Source organism: Oncorhynchus nerka, linkage group LG10, assembly GCF_034236695.1.
Source record: "Oncorhynchus nerka isolate Pitt River linkage group LG10, Oner_Uvic_2.0, whole genome shotgun sequence".
NCBI lineage: Eukaryota > Metazoa > Chordata > Actinopteri > Salmoniformes > Salmonidae > Oncorhynchus > Oncorhynchus nerka.
The window spans coordinates 12,804,814-12,824,773 of NC_088405.1; the positions used below are offsets into that span (position 1 = coordinate 12,804,814).

At 45.4% G+C, this 19,960-nt stretch overlaps 1 protein-coding gene and 2 pseudogenes across 1 annotated transcript in view; 2 read left to right on the forward strand and 1 right to left on the reverse strand.

Moving 5' to 3' along the window:
• Window positions 1-3,764, forward strand: part of peli1b (pellino E3 ubiquitin protein ligase 1b) — a 75,565-nt gene extending 71,801 nt beyond the window's left edge. Inside the window, exon 8 of the mRNA XM_065023020.1 lies at window positions 125-3,764. Within this exon, the coding sequence (XP_064879092.1) occupies window positions 125-544 (420 nt within the window). The 3' untranslated portion in view covers window positions 545-3,764. The remainder of the gene's footprint in view (window positions 1-124) is intronic.
• A 2,784-nt stretch (window positions 3,765-6,548) lies between these two features.
• On the forward strand, window positions 6,549-9,227 carry LOC115117949 (E3 ubiquitin-protein ligase TRIM47-like; annotated as a pseudogene).
• Window positions 9,228-14,738: 5,511 nt separating this feature from the next.
• The window catches only part of LOC115125816 (UTP--glucose-1-phosphate uridylyltransferase-like), a 111,050-nt pseudogene continuing 105,828 nt past the window's right edge, over window positions 14,739-19,960 (reverse strand).

The following is a 19,960-nucleotide window of genomic DNA, read 5'->3' on the forward strand; positions in this document are numbered from 1 at the left end:
GGGGGTTTATGTTCTATATGTTTTCTGATGTATCCGGGTGTTTTTGTTGTTGCTGTATGTGTTGCTGGTGACTCTTCCATTCTCCCCTTATGGGATTACTTACAATGTATCTCACCTACTGTAGGACACCCCAGATGAGAAGCAGCCGTGGGTCTATCTCCAGTGTGGCCACGTCCATGGTTACCACAACTGGGGAAGCCACCGGGACAGAGACAGGCTGGACCGGGACAGAGACAGGCTGGACCAGGACCAGGAGGAGAGGGAGCAGGGCTGGAGCAGGGAGTGTCCTATGTGTCGAGCCACTGGGCCGTACGTTCCCCTCTGGTTGGGCTGCGAGGCAAGCTTCTATCTGGACACGGCTCCGCCCACCCACGCCTTCTCACCGTGTGGTCACGTGTGTTCCGAGAAGACTGCTGTGTTCTGGAGTCAGATCCCGCTGCCGCACGGAACACACACCTTCCACGCCTCCTGTCCCTTCTGCGCCCAGCAACTGAGTGGCGAGCAGGGATACGTTAGACTCATCTTCCAGGGCCCTCTCGACTAGGGGGACTATTTGTCCTTGGTCGGAACTACTTTCCTTTTGGTCGCAAAGGAACGACGCTTAGAACCTCCAACTGCCTGGGATTTTGGGGCGGGGGGGATTTCTGGAATGTTCTCTCCGTTTCTGTTTGACTCTGTGCTTTTAAGTGACCTTTTGTATTTTTGATTTTTATTGGGAATGAAAACAAAGATTTCTATATTTTCATGTGAAACTAGAAGAGAAAGAAACCAACACTACTGGGTGATATCATTTAGTTTTCTGAAAGAACTGTAAACTGTATTTATCCATTATACTAACATATGACCACACATGGGTTTATTCTCCTTTACTGTTGCAATATCCATCCGTATACGTCTTTAAGACTTCAAGTCCTTTATTTCTGCCCAGACTTCATAGTAACTCAACCAGAAAATGAAGATAAAGCTACATTAGTTGTCCTCCTTTACTCTTCTTGGTCAATATGCTTCACTTCAATACTCTTTTTAACATTTTTATTGTGCTATTAGACTATAATAATCGCAGATCTCAAGTTCAAGGGTCGTATTCACTGGAAGCTGAACGGAAGCAAACAGGAAGGGACCTACCTCCATTGGTCTAATGAGAAACGTTTGTTTTCCGTTGCAAACCGTTTTGCTACGGTATGCAGTAATGAGTACGACCAAGGTGTGTTTTCGGGGTTCAGTTTTGTGTATAGTGGTATGCGTCGTGCCCCCCCCCGTCATGGATCTATTGAGTATCCATGACAACGTCCTGTCGTATTGAAACCTCTGTGTTGTCTGTCTGATGGGGAGTTCTGGCTGTGTGTAAGGGGGTGAAGTTTCCCCTAAGTACAGATCTAGGAGCTGCTTCTCCTCCCCCAATCCTAACCTTAACCATTAGTGGGGAAAATGTGAAACTGACTTAAGATCAGCATCTAGGGGCAACTCCACCCAACACCGTGTTATAACTGTTCATTTTTTCCCACAAGGCATTGCCATGACCTTTCACAGTTGAAGCAATAGATTTGGATGCAGACTTCCTACTTTTCGAGCAACCTGGGGTTTGTAGTCCCATGAGTGAGTATGATTGACAGCTATGTGATTGCTGTCTGTAGTTTTGATTGAGTGTTGAACACACACACACACTGTTGCCTGTGTAAAGACAGACTGGTCATGTTGAATGTCATTCTCTTCTTGAGTATCTAGACGTCACGATAATTCTGAATGAAACAGTATTTATAGGGACAAAATACCTCAGTGTAAAGTAGTCCTGAACTTCAATCTTCAGGATTTAGTGGTGGAGGGGGGGGGGGGGGGGCATTACATAGTATTTGTCTATGGATGGTATTTGATCATGTTTTCACTGTATGGGAGTGTATTTAGTGTACAGTGTGTACAGTATGGGTGTGTGTGTTGTATTGTATACAGAGGTATCTCCACTGTCTCTGAATCTGACTGATACTCACCTCAGGGAGAACACACACACCTCTGTCTGCCGTATAGACACACCACACACACACACACCTCTGTCTGCCGTATAGACACACCACACACACACACAACTCTGTCTGCCGTATAGACACACCACACACACACACACCTCTGTCTGCCGTATAGACACACCACACACACACACACAACGCTGTCTGATCTATAGACACACACACACACCTGTCTGTCCCATAGATACACACACACACCTCTGTCTGCCGTATAGACATTCAAACAGACACTCCTCTGTCTGGCCCATAGACGTCCTAACAGACACTCCTCTGTCTGGCCCATAGACGTCCTAACAGACACTCCTCTGTCTGGCCCATAGACGTCCTAACAGACACTCCTCTGTCTGGCCCATAGACGTCCTAACAGACACTCTCTCCTTGCAACAGACTTCAGAGGATACCTCATCGGTAGTTAAAGGTGTCTGTCTTGTCTTCTACAGCCCACTGTCCAAAGCCTCATGTTTATACTCTATGTAAGTACGCAACACAAGCCGAGCCAAATGGCTGTTAGGGTTTATGGTGTAGCAAAAATATGCAAACGTGTTCAGCCCTGCAATTTGTAAATACACAGGATCACCATGTTGTGGTGTTGCGTTGTTGTGTATAATACTCTTAACATCTTGTCTGTCAGCTGTTCTATGGACTTGACAAAGGCACTGTGTTCCTCTTATTGGGGAACATGTGTAAGTAAGGGCTTTACTCTCTGGTCGTCCCTAATGGCACCCTGTTCCCTTCATAGGCCTCTGGTCGTCCCTAAAGGCACTGTGTTCCTCTTATTGGGGAACATGTGTAAGTAAGGGCTTTACTCTCTGGTCGTCCCTAATGGCACCCTGTTCCCTTCATAGGCCTCTGGTCGTCCCTAAAGGCACTGTGTTCCTCTTATTGGGGAACATGTGTAAGTAAGGGCTTTACTCTCTGGTCGTCCCTAATGGCACTCTGTTCCCTTCATAGGCCTCTGGTCAATAGTAGTGCATTGTATAGTACAGCTGGGACGTTAAACCGATCATTATCGACACCGGAAATACCGATCATTATTGACACCGGCAATACCGATCACTTAGCTGATTAAACCGATCATTATCGACACTGGCATTACCGATCACTTAGCTGATTAAACCGATCATTATCGACACTGGCATTACCGATCACTTAGCTGATTAAACCGATCATTATCGACACTGGCATTACCGATCACTTAGCTGATTAAACCGATCATTATCGACACTGGCATTACCGATCACTTATCGTAGGCAGTAACTTATTCTAGAGAAATGTGAAGTTTGAAATGAAGTAAGTTTGCCAATATGATTTGTTAATGGGACAATTGACTGCTACAACCATCTAACTAGTAGTTTAAAGGAGAATAATAGAAACTGTGGTGCAGATTAATGTTATAAACAGATTGTTATATTTATCAGTATCGCATCAATTCAGGCAATTTATCACCATATGTATTTTGGTCCACGTCACCCAGCTCTACTATATAGGGAACAGGATGCCGTTTTGGACTCGGCCAATGTCTGTGTCTGTATACTGTCTGCATGGTGTCTCTGTTTCTCCATCCCTCTCTCTAGCTCTGGTCCCGGGCGTTAGTGAAGGAAGGCTGAGCAGTAACACCCTGGACCAGAGCTAGAGTATCTCTTCTGTCCGTTGGATTTCTGATGCTTTAAGGCAAAAGCTGAGAATGTTTTCCGATTTTAACAGTTTTTCTACCGACTTTTAACAATAAAGTTTAAAACATGATTCATATTTTCATTTGTATTGTTTACTCAAACGTTGCCATTGTATTGTGAATAGCGTTAGCTCAACTCTGTCCTCTTGTGGTTGAAATGGTCGGTGTTATTTCATAGTCACATGATACTAGAGTCGTTCTCCCTCTCAGCATTAATACATTCATAATCTCTTGTGGAGAGATTCAATTATTCTTAATTGTTGTAGTTCCGGGTTTCCGAGATTAACAAGTTCTTTCAACTTCTCTGTGAGAAGAAAACCAGGACATCTCCCCCCGGATGAGTTCTGACATCTACATCTTTTCCTCCCTTCGTTTCTACCTCTTTCCTTTCTTCCCTCCGGCCTGTCAGAGCTGCTCCAGACAGTCAATAAAGATCAGCTGCTCCAGAGAGTCAATAAAGATAAGCTGCTCCAGAGTCAATAAAGATAAGCTGCTCCAGAGTCAATAAAGATGAGCTGCTCCAGAGTCAATAAAGATGAGCTGCTCCAGAGTCAATAAAGATAAGCTGCTCCAGAGTCAATAAAGATAAGCTGCTCCAGAGTCAATAAAGATAAGCTACTCCAGAGTCAATAAAGATAAGCTGCTCCAGAGTCAATAAAGATAAGCTGCTCCAGAGAGTCAATAAAGATAAGCTGCTCCAGAGTCAATAAAGATAAGCTGCTCCAGAGTCAATAAAGATAAGCTGCTCCAGAGTCAATAAAGATAAGCTGCTCCAGAGTCAATAAAGATAAGCTGCTCCAGAGAGTCAATAAAGATGAGCTGCTCCAGAGTCAATAAAGATGAGCTGCTCCAGAGAGTCAATAAAGATAAGCTGCTCCAGAGAGTCAATAAAGATAAGCTGCTCCAGAGTCAATAAAGATAAGCTGCTCCAGAGAGTCAATAAAGATGAGCTGCTCCAGAGTCAATAAAGATGAGCTGCTCCAGAGTCAATAAAGATAAGCTGCTCCAGAGTCAATAAAGATAAGCTGCTCCAGAGTCAATAAAGATAAGCTGCTCCAGAGTCAATAAAGATAAGCTGCTCCAGAGTCAATAAAGATAAGCTGCTCCAGAGAGTCAATAAAGATAAGCTGCTCCAGAGAGTCAATAAAGATAAGCTGCTCCAGAGTCAATAAAGATAAGCTGCTCCAGAGTCAATAAAGATAAGCTGCTCCAGAGAGTCAATAAAGATAAGCTGCTCCAGAGAGTCTGTAAAGATAAGCTGCTCCAGAGAGTCTATAAAGATAAGCTGCTCCAGAGAGTCAATAAAGATAAGCTGCTCCAGAGTCAATAAAGATAAGCTACTCCAGAGTCAATAAAGATAAGCTGCTCCAGAGAGTCAATAAAGATGAGCTGCTCCAGAGTCAATAAAGATAAGCTGCTCCAGAGAGTCAATAAAGATAAGCTGCTCCAGAGAGTCAATAAAGATAAGCTGCTCCAGAGAGTCAATAAAGATGAGCTGCTCCAGAGTCAATAAAGATAAGCTGCTCCAGAGTCAATAAAGATAAGCTGCTCCAGAGTCAATAAAGATAAGCTGCTCCAGAGTCAATAAAGATAAGCTGCTCCAGAGTCAATAAAGATAAGCTGCTCCAGAGTCAATAAAGATAAGCTGCTCCAGAGTCAATAAAGATAAGCTGCTCCAATAAAGAGCTGCTCCAAGTCAAAAGATAAGCTGCTCCAGAGTCAATAAAGATAAGCTGCTCCAGAGAGTCAATAAAGATAAGCTGCTCCAGAGTCAATAAAGATAAGCTGCTCCAGAGAGTCAATAAAGATGAGCTGCTCCAGAGTCAATAAAGATACTACTAAAGCCTCCGTCCTGTCAGAGTGGATGCCAGTGTCTTGTGATGTCAGAGTGGATGCCATAAATTAGCCGCGTCATTGTATAAACCGCGAGGTTCAAAGCGTGGGAAAAAAGTAGCGGCTTATAGTCCGGAAATTACGGTAGTCTTCTACACACGTCAGGAGTGAAAGATAAGCATTCAGGAGTGTATGTGTGTGTGTGTGTGAGAGAGAGATCAGACAGGTGTTTGTTTTTGTGTGGGATGTCTAAGTGGGATATGGGGCTGGGATTTTCTCTCTTTAAAAATGATTGTATGTAGTACACAACAGGACAGTAGTGTCTGTCTGGAATCTATCAGTGATTAGCAGAACATATAGAGTCCCAGCTGTTCAGTCTCTCTGGAGAGGAATGGGACCTCTGATTTGATTCTCTCTCACTGGAGAGAAATGGGACCTCTGCTTTGATTCAGTCGCTCTGGAGAGGAATGGGACCTCTACTTGGATTTGTGATTAGCTCAAAGCAACCATGTCTACTGGAGAAGATCTTCTCTCATCACGACAATGCTGGAGGTTTAATATCACATCGATCAGCAGAGTATCTGTTATATCTGACTGATAGATGATCTGTTATATCTGTCTGATAGATGATCAACAGAGTATCTGTTATATCTGACTGATCAGCAGAGTATCTGTTATATCTGTCTGATCAGCAGAGTATCTGTTATATCTGTCTGATCAACAGAGTATCTGTTATATCTGACTGATAGATGATCAGTTATATCTGTCTGATAGATGATCAACAGAGTATCTGTTATATCTGTCTGATAGATGATCAGCAGAGTATCTGTTATATCTGACTGATAGATGATCAGTTATATCTGTCTGATAGATGATCAGTTATATCTGTCTGATAGATGATCAACAGAGTATCTGTTATATCTGTCTGATAGATGATCAGTTATATCTGTCTGATAGATGATCTGTTATATCTGTCTGATAGATGATCAACAGAGTATCTGTTATATCTAGTTTCGTATTACTCTTGTGGAGGCCACTCCTCTTCCTCTGCACAAACAAGGAAATCGAAAGTTATCTCTGATACTCCTCCGTGCCGTTTGTTAGTGAATGTCAAAATGGCAGAGGCATTTTTTGAAGATCGGGATTCATTTAGCTGTTCAATCTGCTTGGATATACTGAAGGATCCGGTGACTACTTCCTGTGGACACAACTACTGTATGTGCTGTATTGAGGGCTGCTGGGATCAGGACGATCTGAAAGGTGTTTACAGCTGCCCAGAGTGCCGACAGACCTTCGTACAAAGGCCTGTTCTGAACAGAAACACGTTGCTGGCTAAAGTGGTGGAGAAACTGAAACATACTGCTCCTCCTGCTGCTCCTCCTGCTGCTCCTCATGCTGCTGCTCCTCCTGCTGCTCCTCCTGCTCTCTGTTATGCTGGACCTGGAGAGGTGGAGTGTGATTTCTGCACTGGGAGAAAACACAAAGCCATCATGTCCTGTCTGGCGTGTCTGGTCTCTTACTGTGAGACTCACCTCCAGCCTCACTATAATTTCCCCGCCTTAAAGACCAGCACATGCTGGTCAAAGCCTCCACGCAACTACAGGAGAAGATCTGCTCTCAACATGACAAACTGTTGGAGGTTTACTGTCGTACCGATCAGCAGTGTATCTGTCTGCTGTGTGTGATGGATGAACATAAAGGCCATGATACAGTCTCAGCTGCAGCAGAGAGGACTGAGAAACAGAAGCAGGTGGGGGAGAAACAACAGAAATCCCAGCAGAGAATCCAGGGAGAGAGAAGGAGATGCAGGAGCTGAGACGGGCTGTGGACTCTCTGAAGCTCTCTGCACAGGCAGCCGTGGACGTCAGCGAGAAGATCTTTGCTGAGCTGATCAGCACCATGGAGACAAGGTGCTCTGAGGTGAAGGAGCTGATCAGAGACCAGGAGAAGGCTGAAGTGAGTCAGGCTGAAGGCCTCCTGGAGCGACTGGAGCAGGAGGTGGCTGAGCTGAGGAGGAGAGATTCTGAGCTGGTGCAGTTCTCTCACACAGAGGACAACATCCACTTCCTCCAGAGGTTCAAAGACCACAGTGCCCCCCCTGTTTCTGAAGAGATGCCTGCCATCATCCTTAACCAAAGTCATGCTTTTAAGACGGTGAGGACCTCTGACCTCCAGAAAAAGCTGATGCTCCGCTGTAAGGAGGGAGTGGTGAAGATATCAGCAGCAGTGAAAGCTGTCCACATACTGCATTCAGCAAAGCCAAGCACCAGAGCAGCAGCACCTGAACCACAGTATTACGGAACGTATTATCAAGAATACCCTTTAGGAAAATATTTAGATCCAATGAGACTATGTTTTCATTGTGGGAATATAGACATATGTCATGGCCCCATGGGTGAATGTTCCTAGTTATATTAAGGAGCGATAATACTATTCTCATCTTGTAGATAAACTGTGTTTCCTTAAAAGGAGCAGGAGAGAGTGTGTGTCACAGAACACAGTGTCTGTATATTCTATAATTCTATATATTCTATAGTTACATGTGAAGTCACACACACCTTATCTGTTTATGTTCACCATCTTCACCATCACCACCTTCACCATCTAAAGTAGACCTAAAGCCAGTGGTGTAAAAATACTTCAAAGTACTTCTTAAATAGTTTTTTGAGGTATCTATACTTCATTTTACTTTTTTTTTTTGTGACAACTTTTACTTTTACTTCAATATAATCCTAAATAAAATGATGTACTTTTTACTCCATACATTTTCCCTGACACCCAAAAGTACTTGTTACATTTAGAATGCTTAGGACAGGATCATGGTCCAATTCACACACTTATCAAGAGAACATCCCTGGTCCTCCCTACTGCCTCTGATCTGGTGGACTCACTAAACAGAGAACATCCCTGGTCCTCCCTACTGCCTCTGATCTGGTGGACTCACTAAACACAAATGCTTTGTTTGTAAATGATGTCTGAGTGTTGGAGTGTGACCCTGGCTATCTGTAAATTAAAAATAAAAAAATGGTGCCGTCTGGTTTGCTTTAAATAAATCATTTGAAATGATTTATACTTTTACTTTTGATACTTAAGTATATTTAAAACCAAATACTTTTAGACTTTTACTCAAGTCCTATTTTACTGAATGACTTTTATATACTCAAGTATGGCAATTGGGTCCTTTTTCCACCACAGGTTAAAGCACTAAATAGTGTTTGTGTTTTTGCTGACCAACTGCCTGGGCAGGTCTTATTTCCACTGACCAGTGCTTATCTTTATGTTCCCAGGACTCTGCACACACACTGCCCTGTTCCTGCCACGGCTCAGGCCATTAACAGTGAAGGTTTACCGGATCACTGGCTCTGCATTACCTTGTGACTGCAGTAGAACTGCCTTCAGCCTGCGGAGATTCTCAAAGACCTTGAGTCGTCAGAGTGGAAATAGATTTCTGCAGAATGTTGACTGTGGACATGGACTGTGTTCAGAAGGACTCAATTGTGTGCAGCTCTCTCAGGTACTGCATCTCAGTGCAAGAGGCGACGCTACAGTCCCCGGTTCGAATCCGTGATTTGGAGTCGCACAATTGGCCCAGCGTCATCCGGGTTTGGCCGGGGTAGACCGTCAGTGTAAATAAGAATTTGTTCTTAACTGACTTGCCTAGTTACATAAAGGTTAAATAAAAACATATCTGTTGAACGGTTTCTACTGTAGAGGATAATTGTGTTGTTGAGGACAAACCGGCCAATCACGAAGCAAACACTTTAGAAAAAATGTAAAATAGGGCCCCTACGTAACCACCAGGGAAGACCCCCTACGTAACCACCAGGGAAGACCCCCTACGTAACCACCAGGGAAGACCCCCTACGTAACCACCAGGGAAGACCCCCTACGTAACCACCAGGGAAGACCCCCTACGTAACCACCAGGGAAGACCCCCCCCCTCACGTAACCACGTAACCACCAGGGAAGACCCCTACATAACCACCAGGGAAGACCCCCTACGTAACCACCAGGGAAGACCCCCTACGTAACCACCAGGGAAGACCCCTACGTAACCACCAGGGAAGACCCCCTACGTAACCACCAGGGAAGACCCCCTACGTAACCACCAGGGAAGACCCCCTACGTAACCACCAGGGAAGACCCCCTACATAACCACCAGGGAAGACCCCCTACGTAACCACCAGGGAAGACCCCAGGAAGACGTAACCACCAGGAAGACCCCAACGTAACCACCAGGGAAGACCCCCTACGTAACCACCAGGGAAGACCCCTACGTAACCACCAGGGAAGACCCCCTACGTAACCACCAGGGAAGACCCCTACGTAACCACCAGGGAAGACCCCCTACGTAACCACCAGGGAAGACCCCCTACGTAACCACCAGGGAAGACCCCCTACGTAACCACCAGGGAAGACCCCTACGTAACCACCAGGGAAGACCCCAGATGTAACCACCAGGAAGAAGACCCCTCACGTAACCACCAGGGAAGGAAGACCCCCTACGTAACCACCAGGGAAGACCCCTACGTAACCACCAGGGAAGACCCCTACGTAACCACAGGGAAGTAACCACCAGGGAAGACCCCCACCAGGGAAGTAACCACCAGGGAAGACCCCCCTACGTAACCACCAGGAAGACCCCCCCCACAGGAAGTAACCACCAGGGAAGACCCCTACGTAACCACCAGGGAAGACCCCTACGTAACCACCAGGGAAGACCCCTACGTAACCACCAGGGAAGACCCCTACGTAACCACCAGGGAAGACCCCTACGTAACCACCAGGGAACCCCCTAACCACCAGGGAAGTACGTAACCACCAGGGAAGAAGAACGTAACCACCAGGGAAGACCCCCAGAAAACCACCAGGGAAGACCCCTGGACGTAACCACCAGGGAAGAAGTAACCACCAGGGAAGACCCCCTACGTAACCACCAGGGAAGACCCCACGTAACCACCAGGAAGGAAGTAACCACCAGGGAAGACCCCTACGTAACCACCTGGAAGACCCCTACGTAACCACCTGGGAAGACCCCTCTAACGTAACCACCAGGAAGACTGACGTAACCACAGGAAGCACGTAACAGGGAAGCCCTCGTAACCACCAGGGAAGACCACCTGAGAAGGGTTGACCACCAGGAAGACCCCTACGTAACCACCAGGGAAGACCCCCTAACCACCAGGAAGTTAACCACCAGGAAGATCCCCTGGGCTAACCACCAGGAAGGTAAGTTGGTGGTTGAAGACCCCTACGTAACCACCAGTGGGTGGGGTTAAATCCTTCCTGTTTAACCACCAGGGAAGACCCCTACGGATAACCACCAGGGAAGACCCCTACGTAACTCAGCCCAGGAAGCTGCACCACCAGAAGACCCCCAGGGGCTGGAAGGTCAGTTTGTAATATCTGGAAGACCCCTTATCCAGGAAGACCCCTCCAGGGAAGACCCCTACGTAACCACCAGGAAGAACGTAACCACCAGGGAAGACCCCTACGTAACCACCAGGAAGACCCCTACGCAACCACCAGGAAGACCCCCCCCTACTAACCACCAGGAAGACCCCCTACGTAACCACCAGGGAAGCCCCAGGACTACCTGACATGATGACTCCTTGCTGTCCGTAACCACCTGGGTGCTGCTGACCCAGTTTCAACTGTTCTGCCTTATTATTATTCACCATGCTGGAAGAACATTTAACCACCATGTTCTGGAAGACCCCACCCGTAACCACCAGAAGAAGACTGGCCACGTAACCACCAGCCTGGTTCCTCTCTAGGTTTAACCACCAGGGAAGACCCCTAGGTTTTAACCACCAGGGAAGACCCCTAGCCACCGTAACTTCACACCTGCAGGGCTTGCTGTCCCAGGGTTTTAGGCTGGGTTAAAATGTAACCACCTTTGAAGATATCAGCTGACGTAACCACCAGGGAAGATACAATTTGATTTGATTTGAAGATGTCCCAGAAAACCACTAATGTGAAGGAAAGGAGTTTGAGAATGAAAGAGCAGTACAGATGACTTTATTGTAACCACCAGAGGAACCTCTGGGTTCAATGACCAACAGTGTGTTGCAGTACAGGCCACTGAAAATGTGCCTCCCCTTTCCACTGGGATTTCTCTGCCTCTAACCCAATTACAGGGGCTGGTCACTGGCTAACTTACCTCTCTCATGCCTTGTCCCTGGAAGGGGTGGTTGAAGATACCTGAGTGGGTTGATTCACTGATGTGGTCATCCTGTCCTGGGTTGGCCCCCTCCTTGGGTGTGCCATGGGGAGATCTTTGTGGGCTCCTGTCTCAGCCCAGTATTTGTCTCAGGATGGTAAGTTCGGGGCTGGTTTGTTAAGATATCCCTGTCTAGTGGTGTCCTGTGCTTTGAATCAAAGTGGGTGGGGTTAAATCCTTCCTGTTTGGCCCTGTCCAGAGGACCTGAGCCCTCGGATGGGGCCCCAGGACTACCTGACATGATGACTCCCTCCTGTCTCAGCCTCCAGTATTTATGCTGCTGTAGTTTATGTGCCTGGGGCTGGACCATGTCCCAGGACTTTGACATGATGACTCTGCTGTCCCCAGTCCACCTGACTGTCCTACTCCAGTTTCAACTGTTCTGTGACAGCCAGAAGAGGACTGGCCACTCTAATATCTCTCTCTAATTCTCTCTTTCTTTCTCTCTCTCGGAGGACCTGAGCCCTAGGACCGTGCCCCAGGACTACCTGACATGATGACTCCTTGCTGTCCCCAGTCCACCTGACTGTGCTGCTACTCCAGTTTCAACTGTTCTGCCTTATTATTATTCGACCATGCTGGTCATTTATGAACATTTGAACATCTTGGTCATGTTCTGTTATAATCTCTACCCGGCACAGCCAGAAGAGGACTGGCCACCCCACATAGCCTGGTTCCTCTCTAGGTTTCTTCCTAGGTTTTGGCCTTTTCTAGGGAGTTTTCCCTAGCCACCGTGCTTTTACACCTGCATTGTTTGCTGTTTGGGGTTTTAGGCTGGGTTTCTGTACAGCACTTTGAGATATCAGCTGATGTACGAAGGGCTATATAAATAAATTTGATTTGATTTGATTTCAAGTCTAAATTCCCATAGTAGTCCTGTAAAACAGTTAAACACAGACAAGAGGCTTGAGCTAATTTCATATTGCACTTTATTCAGCTTGAGAATAGCATCAGCTGCAGCTGGGACTCCCTTTCAGTCTCAGGACAACACTCGTACTGCTTTCAGTCTCAGGACAACACTCGTACTGCTTTCAGTCTCAGGACAACACTCGTACTGCTTTCAGTCTCAGGACAACACTCGTACTGCTTCAGTTTCAGTCTCAGGACAACACTCGTACTGCTTTCAGTCTCAGGACAACACTCGTACTGCTTTCAGTCTCAGGACAACACTCGTACTGCTTTCAGTCTCAGGACAACACTCGTACTGCTTTCAGTCTCAGGACAACACTCGTACTGCTTTCAGTCTCAGGACAACACTCGTACTGCTTTCAGTCTCAGGACAACACTCGTGATTTGACTGCTTTCAGTCTCAGGACAACACTCGTACTGCTTTCAGTCTCAGGACAACACTCGTACTGCTTTCAGTCTCAGGACAACACTCGTACTGCTTTCAGTCTCAGGACAACACTCGTACTGCTTTCAGTCTCAGGACAACACTCGTACTGCTTTCAGTCTCAGGACAACACTCGTACTGCTTTCAGTCTCAGGACAACACTCGTACTGCTTTCAGTCTCAGGACAACACTCGTATTTCTTTCAGTCTCAGGACAACACTCGTATTTCTTTCAGTCTCAGGACAACACTCGTATTTCTTTCAGTCTCAGGACAACACTCGTACAGCTTTCAGTCTCAGGACAACACTCGTACTGCTTTCAGTCTCAGGACAACACTCGTACTGCTTTCAGACTCCCGTTCTGCAGACAGTAGGCCCCTCAGACGTTGAGTTGTCATTCAACCGTCTGATAGCAGGGACTTGATTCAATCCATTGTGCTGAAGATCTGCGCTACAGCGCAATAGAAATGTAAAAGCAACGTTAGCGGGTTAGCGGAGACCGCATTCACCGTTTCCTCATTTAAATCACGCTATAACGCTGAACTTCTGTGATATGAGATGAATCCAGCCCTAGGTCTCTGTGTGTTATCAACTCTCCTACAGTAGGTCTCTGTGTGTCATCAACTCTCCTACAGTAGGTCTCTGTGTGTTATCAACTCTCCTACAGTAGACCTCTGTGTGTCATCAACTCTCCTACAGTAGGCCTCTGTGTGTCATCAACTCTCCTACAGTAGGTCTCTGTGTGTCATCAACTCTCCTATAGTAGACCTCTGTGTCATCAACTCTCCTATAGTAGACATCTGTGTGTCATCAACTCTCCTACAGTAGACCTCTGTGTGTAAGAACAACACTTGAGCAGAAAATTCAACTGTTCTCTCTCTTTCTAGACAGAGAGCTATTGAAGAGAGGGATGGAGAGAGGGATGGAGAGAGGAATGGAGAGAGGAATGGAGAGAGGGATGGGGAGAGGAATGGAGAGAGGAATGGAGAGAGGGATGGGGAGAGGGATGGAGAGAGGGGTGGAGAGAGGGATATATAGAGGGATGGAGAGAGGGATGGAGAAAGGGATATATAGATAGAGGGATGGAGAGAGGGATAGAGAGGGATGGAGAGAGGGAATACCTAGGATAGGATAAAGTAATCCTTCTCACCCCCCCTTAAAAGATTTAGATGCACTATTGTAAAGTGGCTGTTCCACTGGATGTCATAAGGTGAATGCACCAATGTGTAAGTCGCTCTGGATAAGAGCGTCTGCTAAATGACTTAAATGTAAATGTAATGGATGGAGAGAGAGAGGGGTGGAGAGAGAGAGGGATGGAGAGAGAGAGAGAGAGGGGTGGAGAGAGGGATAGAGAGAGAGAGGGGTGGAGAGAGAGAGGGGTGGAGAGAGGGAGAGAGGGATGGGAGAGAGAGAGAGAGAGGGTGGAGAGAGAGAGGGATGGAGAGAGGGATGGAGAGAGGGAGAGAGAGAGGGGTGGAGAGAGGGAGAGAGAGAGAGAGAGAGGGGTGGAGAGAGAGGGAGAGAGAGGTGGAGAGAGAGAGAGAGAGAGAGGGGTGGAGAGAGGGAGAGAGAGAGAGAGCGGGGTGGAGAGAGAGGGAGAGAGAGAGGTGGAGAGACAGTAAGGTACAAGTGGAATAAGATTACAGTGAAATAATCATTTTGATGTAAAAAAAACTTTTTAAAAAGACAAACTCCTTCAAAATAACAATGACAAGTATTTCATAATATTGTTGACTGGTATTCCTTCGGTATTGTTGTGGACATTATAGAATATTGAATGGTCAATTAGGGCCGGGATGCAATCCGATCCCGCTTTGTCTGTGATGCATGTTTTAAAGGCAAAGTTCCCACGTTCATGGTCACTAAATTCACGGTAAACACTGTATCTGTCGGCTCAATCAGGAGTTACCTTTAAATGGTGCAATGTCCAAATCCCCGATCGGATTGAATCCCAGTCTAAGACTGTACTGACATGTACAGTAGATATTGAATCCCAGTCTAAGACTGTACTGACATGTACAGTAGATATTGAATCCCAGTCTAAGACTGTACTGACATGTACAGTAGATATAGAATCCCAGTCTAAGACTGTACTGACATGTACAGTAGATATTGAATCCCAGTCTAAGACTGTACTGACATGTACAGTAGATATTGAATCCCAGTCTAAGACTGTACTAACATGTACAGTAGATATTGAATCCCAGTCTAAGACTGTACTGACATGTACAGTAGATATTGAATCCCAGTCTAAGACTGTACTAACATGTACAGTAGATATTGAATCCCAGTCTAAGACTGTACTAACATGTACTGTAGATATTGAATCCCAGTCTAAGACTGTACTGACATGTACAGTAGATATTGAATCCCAGTCTAAGACTGTACTGACATGTACAGTAGATATTGAATCCCAGTCTAAGACTGTACTGACATGTACAGTAGATATTGAATCCCAGTCTAAGACTGTACTGACATGTACAGTAGATATTGAATCCCAGTCTAAGACTGTACTGACATGTACTGTAGATATTGAATCCCAGTCTAAGACTGTACTGACATGTACAGTAGATATTGAATCCCAGTCTAAGACTGTACTGACATGTACAGTAGATATTGAATCTCCCATTGACATCACATCCATATGACTTCTATCACGATTCTCATACAGTAAGGGAATCTAATGGGCAGGGATCTGAAATACTACAGGTATAGTATAGCATGGATATCACATCACAATCTGTTGGGTATGACACCCCTCTCTTAGGAGTTTATTTAAAGGAGTCTGGATCAAGTCTGGCTCGGTCACATGATTGGGGTGAATGTGCCTGGTCACATGATGGTGGTGGATGTGTCTGGCTCGGTCACATGATGGTGGTGGGTGTGTCTGGCTCGGTCACATGATTGGGGTGAATGTGTCTGGCTCGGTCACATGATTGGGGTGAATGTGTCTGGTCACATGATGGTGGTGGATGAGTCTGGCTTCGTCACATGATGGTGGTGGATGTGGTGCTGGAGGAGTAGTTAAAGGCTTCAGTGGTCCAGGATGCGAAGGTTGCCCGACACAATCTTGTTCTCCAGTATCGTTCCAGCCGGGATGTCGATACGATCTCCGTGATTGGCTATGATGATGACCGTTCCCTACAGGGAGGAGAGGAGGGGCGTAAAGGGGTTAAAAAGGCAGGTTCAGGTTCAGTTTATTTGCTTTTTAATTAAAAAAAACAACTTTATTTTATATTTTCAGATATAGCAACAAAAACAGTACAACCCCTCCCTCCCTCCCTCCCGGCTACACTTGACCACCTGGTTAATTCCTTTGACGTGCCAGCTGATATAGCATGTGGAGTCCAGAGTATGTTAATTAGGCGTAGTCATAGTAATCAGAAAGGAATGTTAGTACGATCACATGGTCAGTGTGCTGAAAGGTCAGAGTAAGAAAATACAAGGAGAACCTTGGACCCCTATGCTGTCCTTCCCCCTGTTGGAAGACTGCATCTACCTCACCTAGACTAGAGCAAAATACTACCATGTTAAACTGATCCTCAGTAGAGCTCTATCCGGGGCCAAAATAATTAAGTTTACACTTAGGGAAGGGCATTCTGGAGGGAACCACCTCAGCCATCCAAGGTATCTTATGCATTACGTATATTTCAAGTCGGGAAGTTTACATACACCTTAGCCAAATACAGTGGGGCAAAAAGTATTTAGTCAGCCACCAATTGTGCAAGTTCTCCCACTAATTGTCATCATAGGTACACTTCAACTATGGCAGACAAAAATGAGAAAAAAAATCTAGAAAATCACATTGTAGGATTTTTAATGAATTTATTTGCAAATTATGGTGGAAAATAAGTATTTGGTCAATAACAAAAGTTTATCTCAATACTTTGTTATATACCCTTTGTTGGCAATGACAGAGGGCAAACGTTTTCTCTAAGTCTTCAAGGTTTTCACACACTGTTGCTGGTATTTTGGCCCATTCCTCCATGCAGATCTCCTCTAAAGCAGTGATGTGTTGGGGCTGTTGCTGGGCAACACGGACTTTCAACTCCCTCCAAAGATTTTCTATGGGGTTGAGATCTGGAGACTGGCTAGGCCTCTCCAGGACCTTGAAATGCTTCTTACGAAGCCACTCCTTCGTTGCCCGGGCGGTGTGTTTGGGATCATTGTTATGCTGAAAGATCCAGCCACGTTTCATCTTCAATGCCCTTGCTGATGGAAGGAGGTTTTCACTCAAAATCTCACAATACATGGCCCCATTCATTCTTTCCTTTACACGGATCAGGCGTCCTGGTCCCTTTGCAGAAAAACAGCCCCAAAGCATGATGTTTCCACCCCCATGCTTCACAGTAGGTATGGTGTTCTTTGGATGCAACTCAGCATTCTTTGTCCTATAAACACGACGAGTTGAGTTTTTACCAAAAAAGTTATATTTTGGTTTCATCTGACCATATGACATTATCCCTATCTTCTTCTGGATCATCCAAATGCTCTTTAGCAAACTTCAGACGGGCCTGGACATGTACTGGCTTAAGCAGGGGGACACATCTGGCACTGCGGGATTTGAGTCCCTGGCGACGTAGTGTGTTACTGATGGTAGGCTTTGTTACTTTGGTCCCAGCTTTCTGTAGGTCATTCACTAGGTCCCCCCGTGTGGTTCTGGGATTTTTGCTCACCGTTCTTGTGATCATTTTGACCCCACGGGGTGAGATCTTGCGTGGAGCCCCAGATCGAGGGAGATTATCAGTGGTCTTGTATGTCTTCCATTTCCTAATAATTGCTCCCACAGTTGATTTCTTCAAACCAAGCTGCTTACCTATTGCAGATTCAGTCTTCCCAGCCTGGTGCAGGTCTACAATTTTGTTTCTGGTGTCCTTTGACAGCTCTTTGGTCTTGGCCATAGTGGAGTTTGGAGTGTGACTGTTTGAGGTTGTGGACAGGTGTCTTTTGTACTGATAACAAGTTCAAACAGGTGCCATTAATACAGGTAACGAGTGGAGGACAGAGGAGCCTCTTAAAGAAGAAATTACAGGTCTGTGAGAGCCATAAATCTTGCTTGTTTGTAGGTGACCAAATACTTATTTTCCACCATAATTTGCAAATAAATTCATTAAAAATCCTACAATGTGATTTTCTGGAATTCTTTTTCTCATTTTGTCTGTCATAGTTGAAGTGTACCTATGATGAAAATTACAGGCCTCTCTCATCTTTTTAAGTGGGAGAACTTGCACAATTGGTGGCTGACAATACTTTTTGCCCCACTGTACATTTAAACAAAGTTTTTTTAAATTCCTGACATTTAATCATAGTATAAATTCCCTGTTTTAGGTCAGTTAGGATCACCACTTTATTTTAAGAATGTGAAATGTCAGGATAATAGTAGAGAGAATGATTTATTTCAGCTTTTATTTCTTTCAACACATTCCCAGTGGGTCAGAAGTTTACATACACTCAATTAGTATTTGGTAGCATTACATTTACATTACATTTAAGTCATGTAGCATTGCCTTTAAATTATTTAACTTGGGTCAAACGTTTCGGGTAGCCTTCCACATGCTACCCACAATAAGTTGGGTGAATTTTGGCCCATTCCTCCTGACAGAGCTGGTGTAACTGAGTCAGGTTTATAGGCCTCCTTGCTCACACACACTTTTTCAGTTCTGCCCACACATTTTCTATAGGACTGAGGTTAGGGCTTTGTGATGGCCACTCCAATACTTTGACTTTGTTGTCCTTAAGCCATTTTGCCACAGCTTTGGAAGTATGTTTGGGGTCATTTTCCATTTGGTAGACCCATTTGCGACCAAGCTTTAATTTCCTGACTGATGTGGTACCTTCATGCCTTTGGAAATTGCTCCCAAGGATGAATCAGACTTGTGGAGGTCTACACATTTTTTTTCCTGAGGTCTTGGCTGATTTCTTTTGATTTTCCCATGATGTCAAGCAAAGAGTTGAAATACATCCACAGGTACACCTCCAATTGACTCAAATGATGTCAATTAACCTATCAGAAGCTTCTAAAGCCATGAATTTTCAAAGCTGTTTTAAGGCACTGTCTATTTAGTGTATATAATCTTCTGACCCACTGGAATTGTGATACATTATTTAACTTATAAATCAATGTGTCTGTAAACAATTGTTGGAAAATTACTTGTGTCATGCACAAAGTAGAGGCCCTAACCGACTTGCCAAAACTATAATTTGTTAACAAGAAATTTGTGGAGTGGTTGAAAAACGAGTTTTAATGACTCCAACCTAAGTGTATGTAAACTTCTAACTTCAACTGTATCATTGTTATTGTAAAGTTCCTTCATTCCATCTGGGCCCATCACAGATGTTTCTCTGAGATAATAGAGGACTAAGAATCTCCCTGACCATGTGACCTAGCCAGAAAAACCTCAGGGGCCTGTGAACTCACCTTGAGAGAAACTTGTTTTCCAAACGTGACGTCACCGGACACAGTCAGGTGATCCAGCTCCAGCATATCAGGGATGCTCTCGAACCGCGTCTGGTATTCCTGGACCTTAGAACACACAGACACACACACAGTCAGGTGATCCAGCTCCAGCATATCAGGGATGCTCTCGAACCGCGTCTGGTATTCCTGGACCTTAGAACACACAGACACACACACAGTCAGGTGATCCAGCTCCAGCATATCAGGGATGCTCTCGAACCGCGTCTGGTATTCCTGGACCTTAGAACACACAGACACACACACAGTCAGGTGATCCAGCTCCAGCATATCAGGGATGCTCTCGAACCGCGTCTGGTATTCCTGGACCTTAGAACACACAGACACACACACAGTCAGGTGATCCAGCTCCAGCATATCAGGGATGCTCTCGAACCGCGTCTGGTATTCCTGGACCTTAGAAC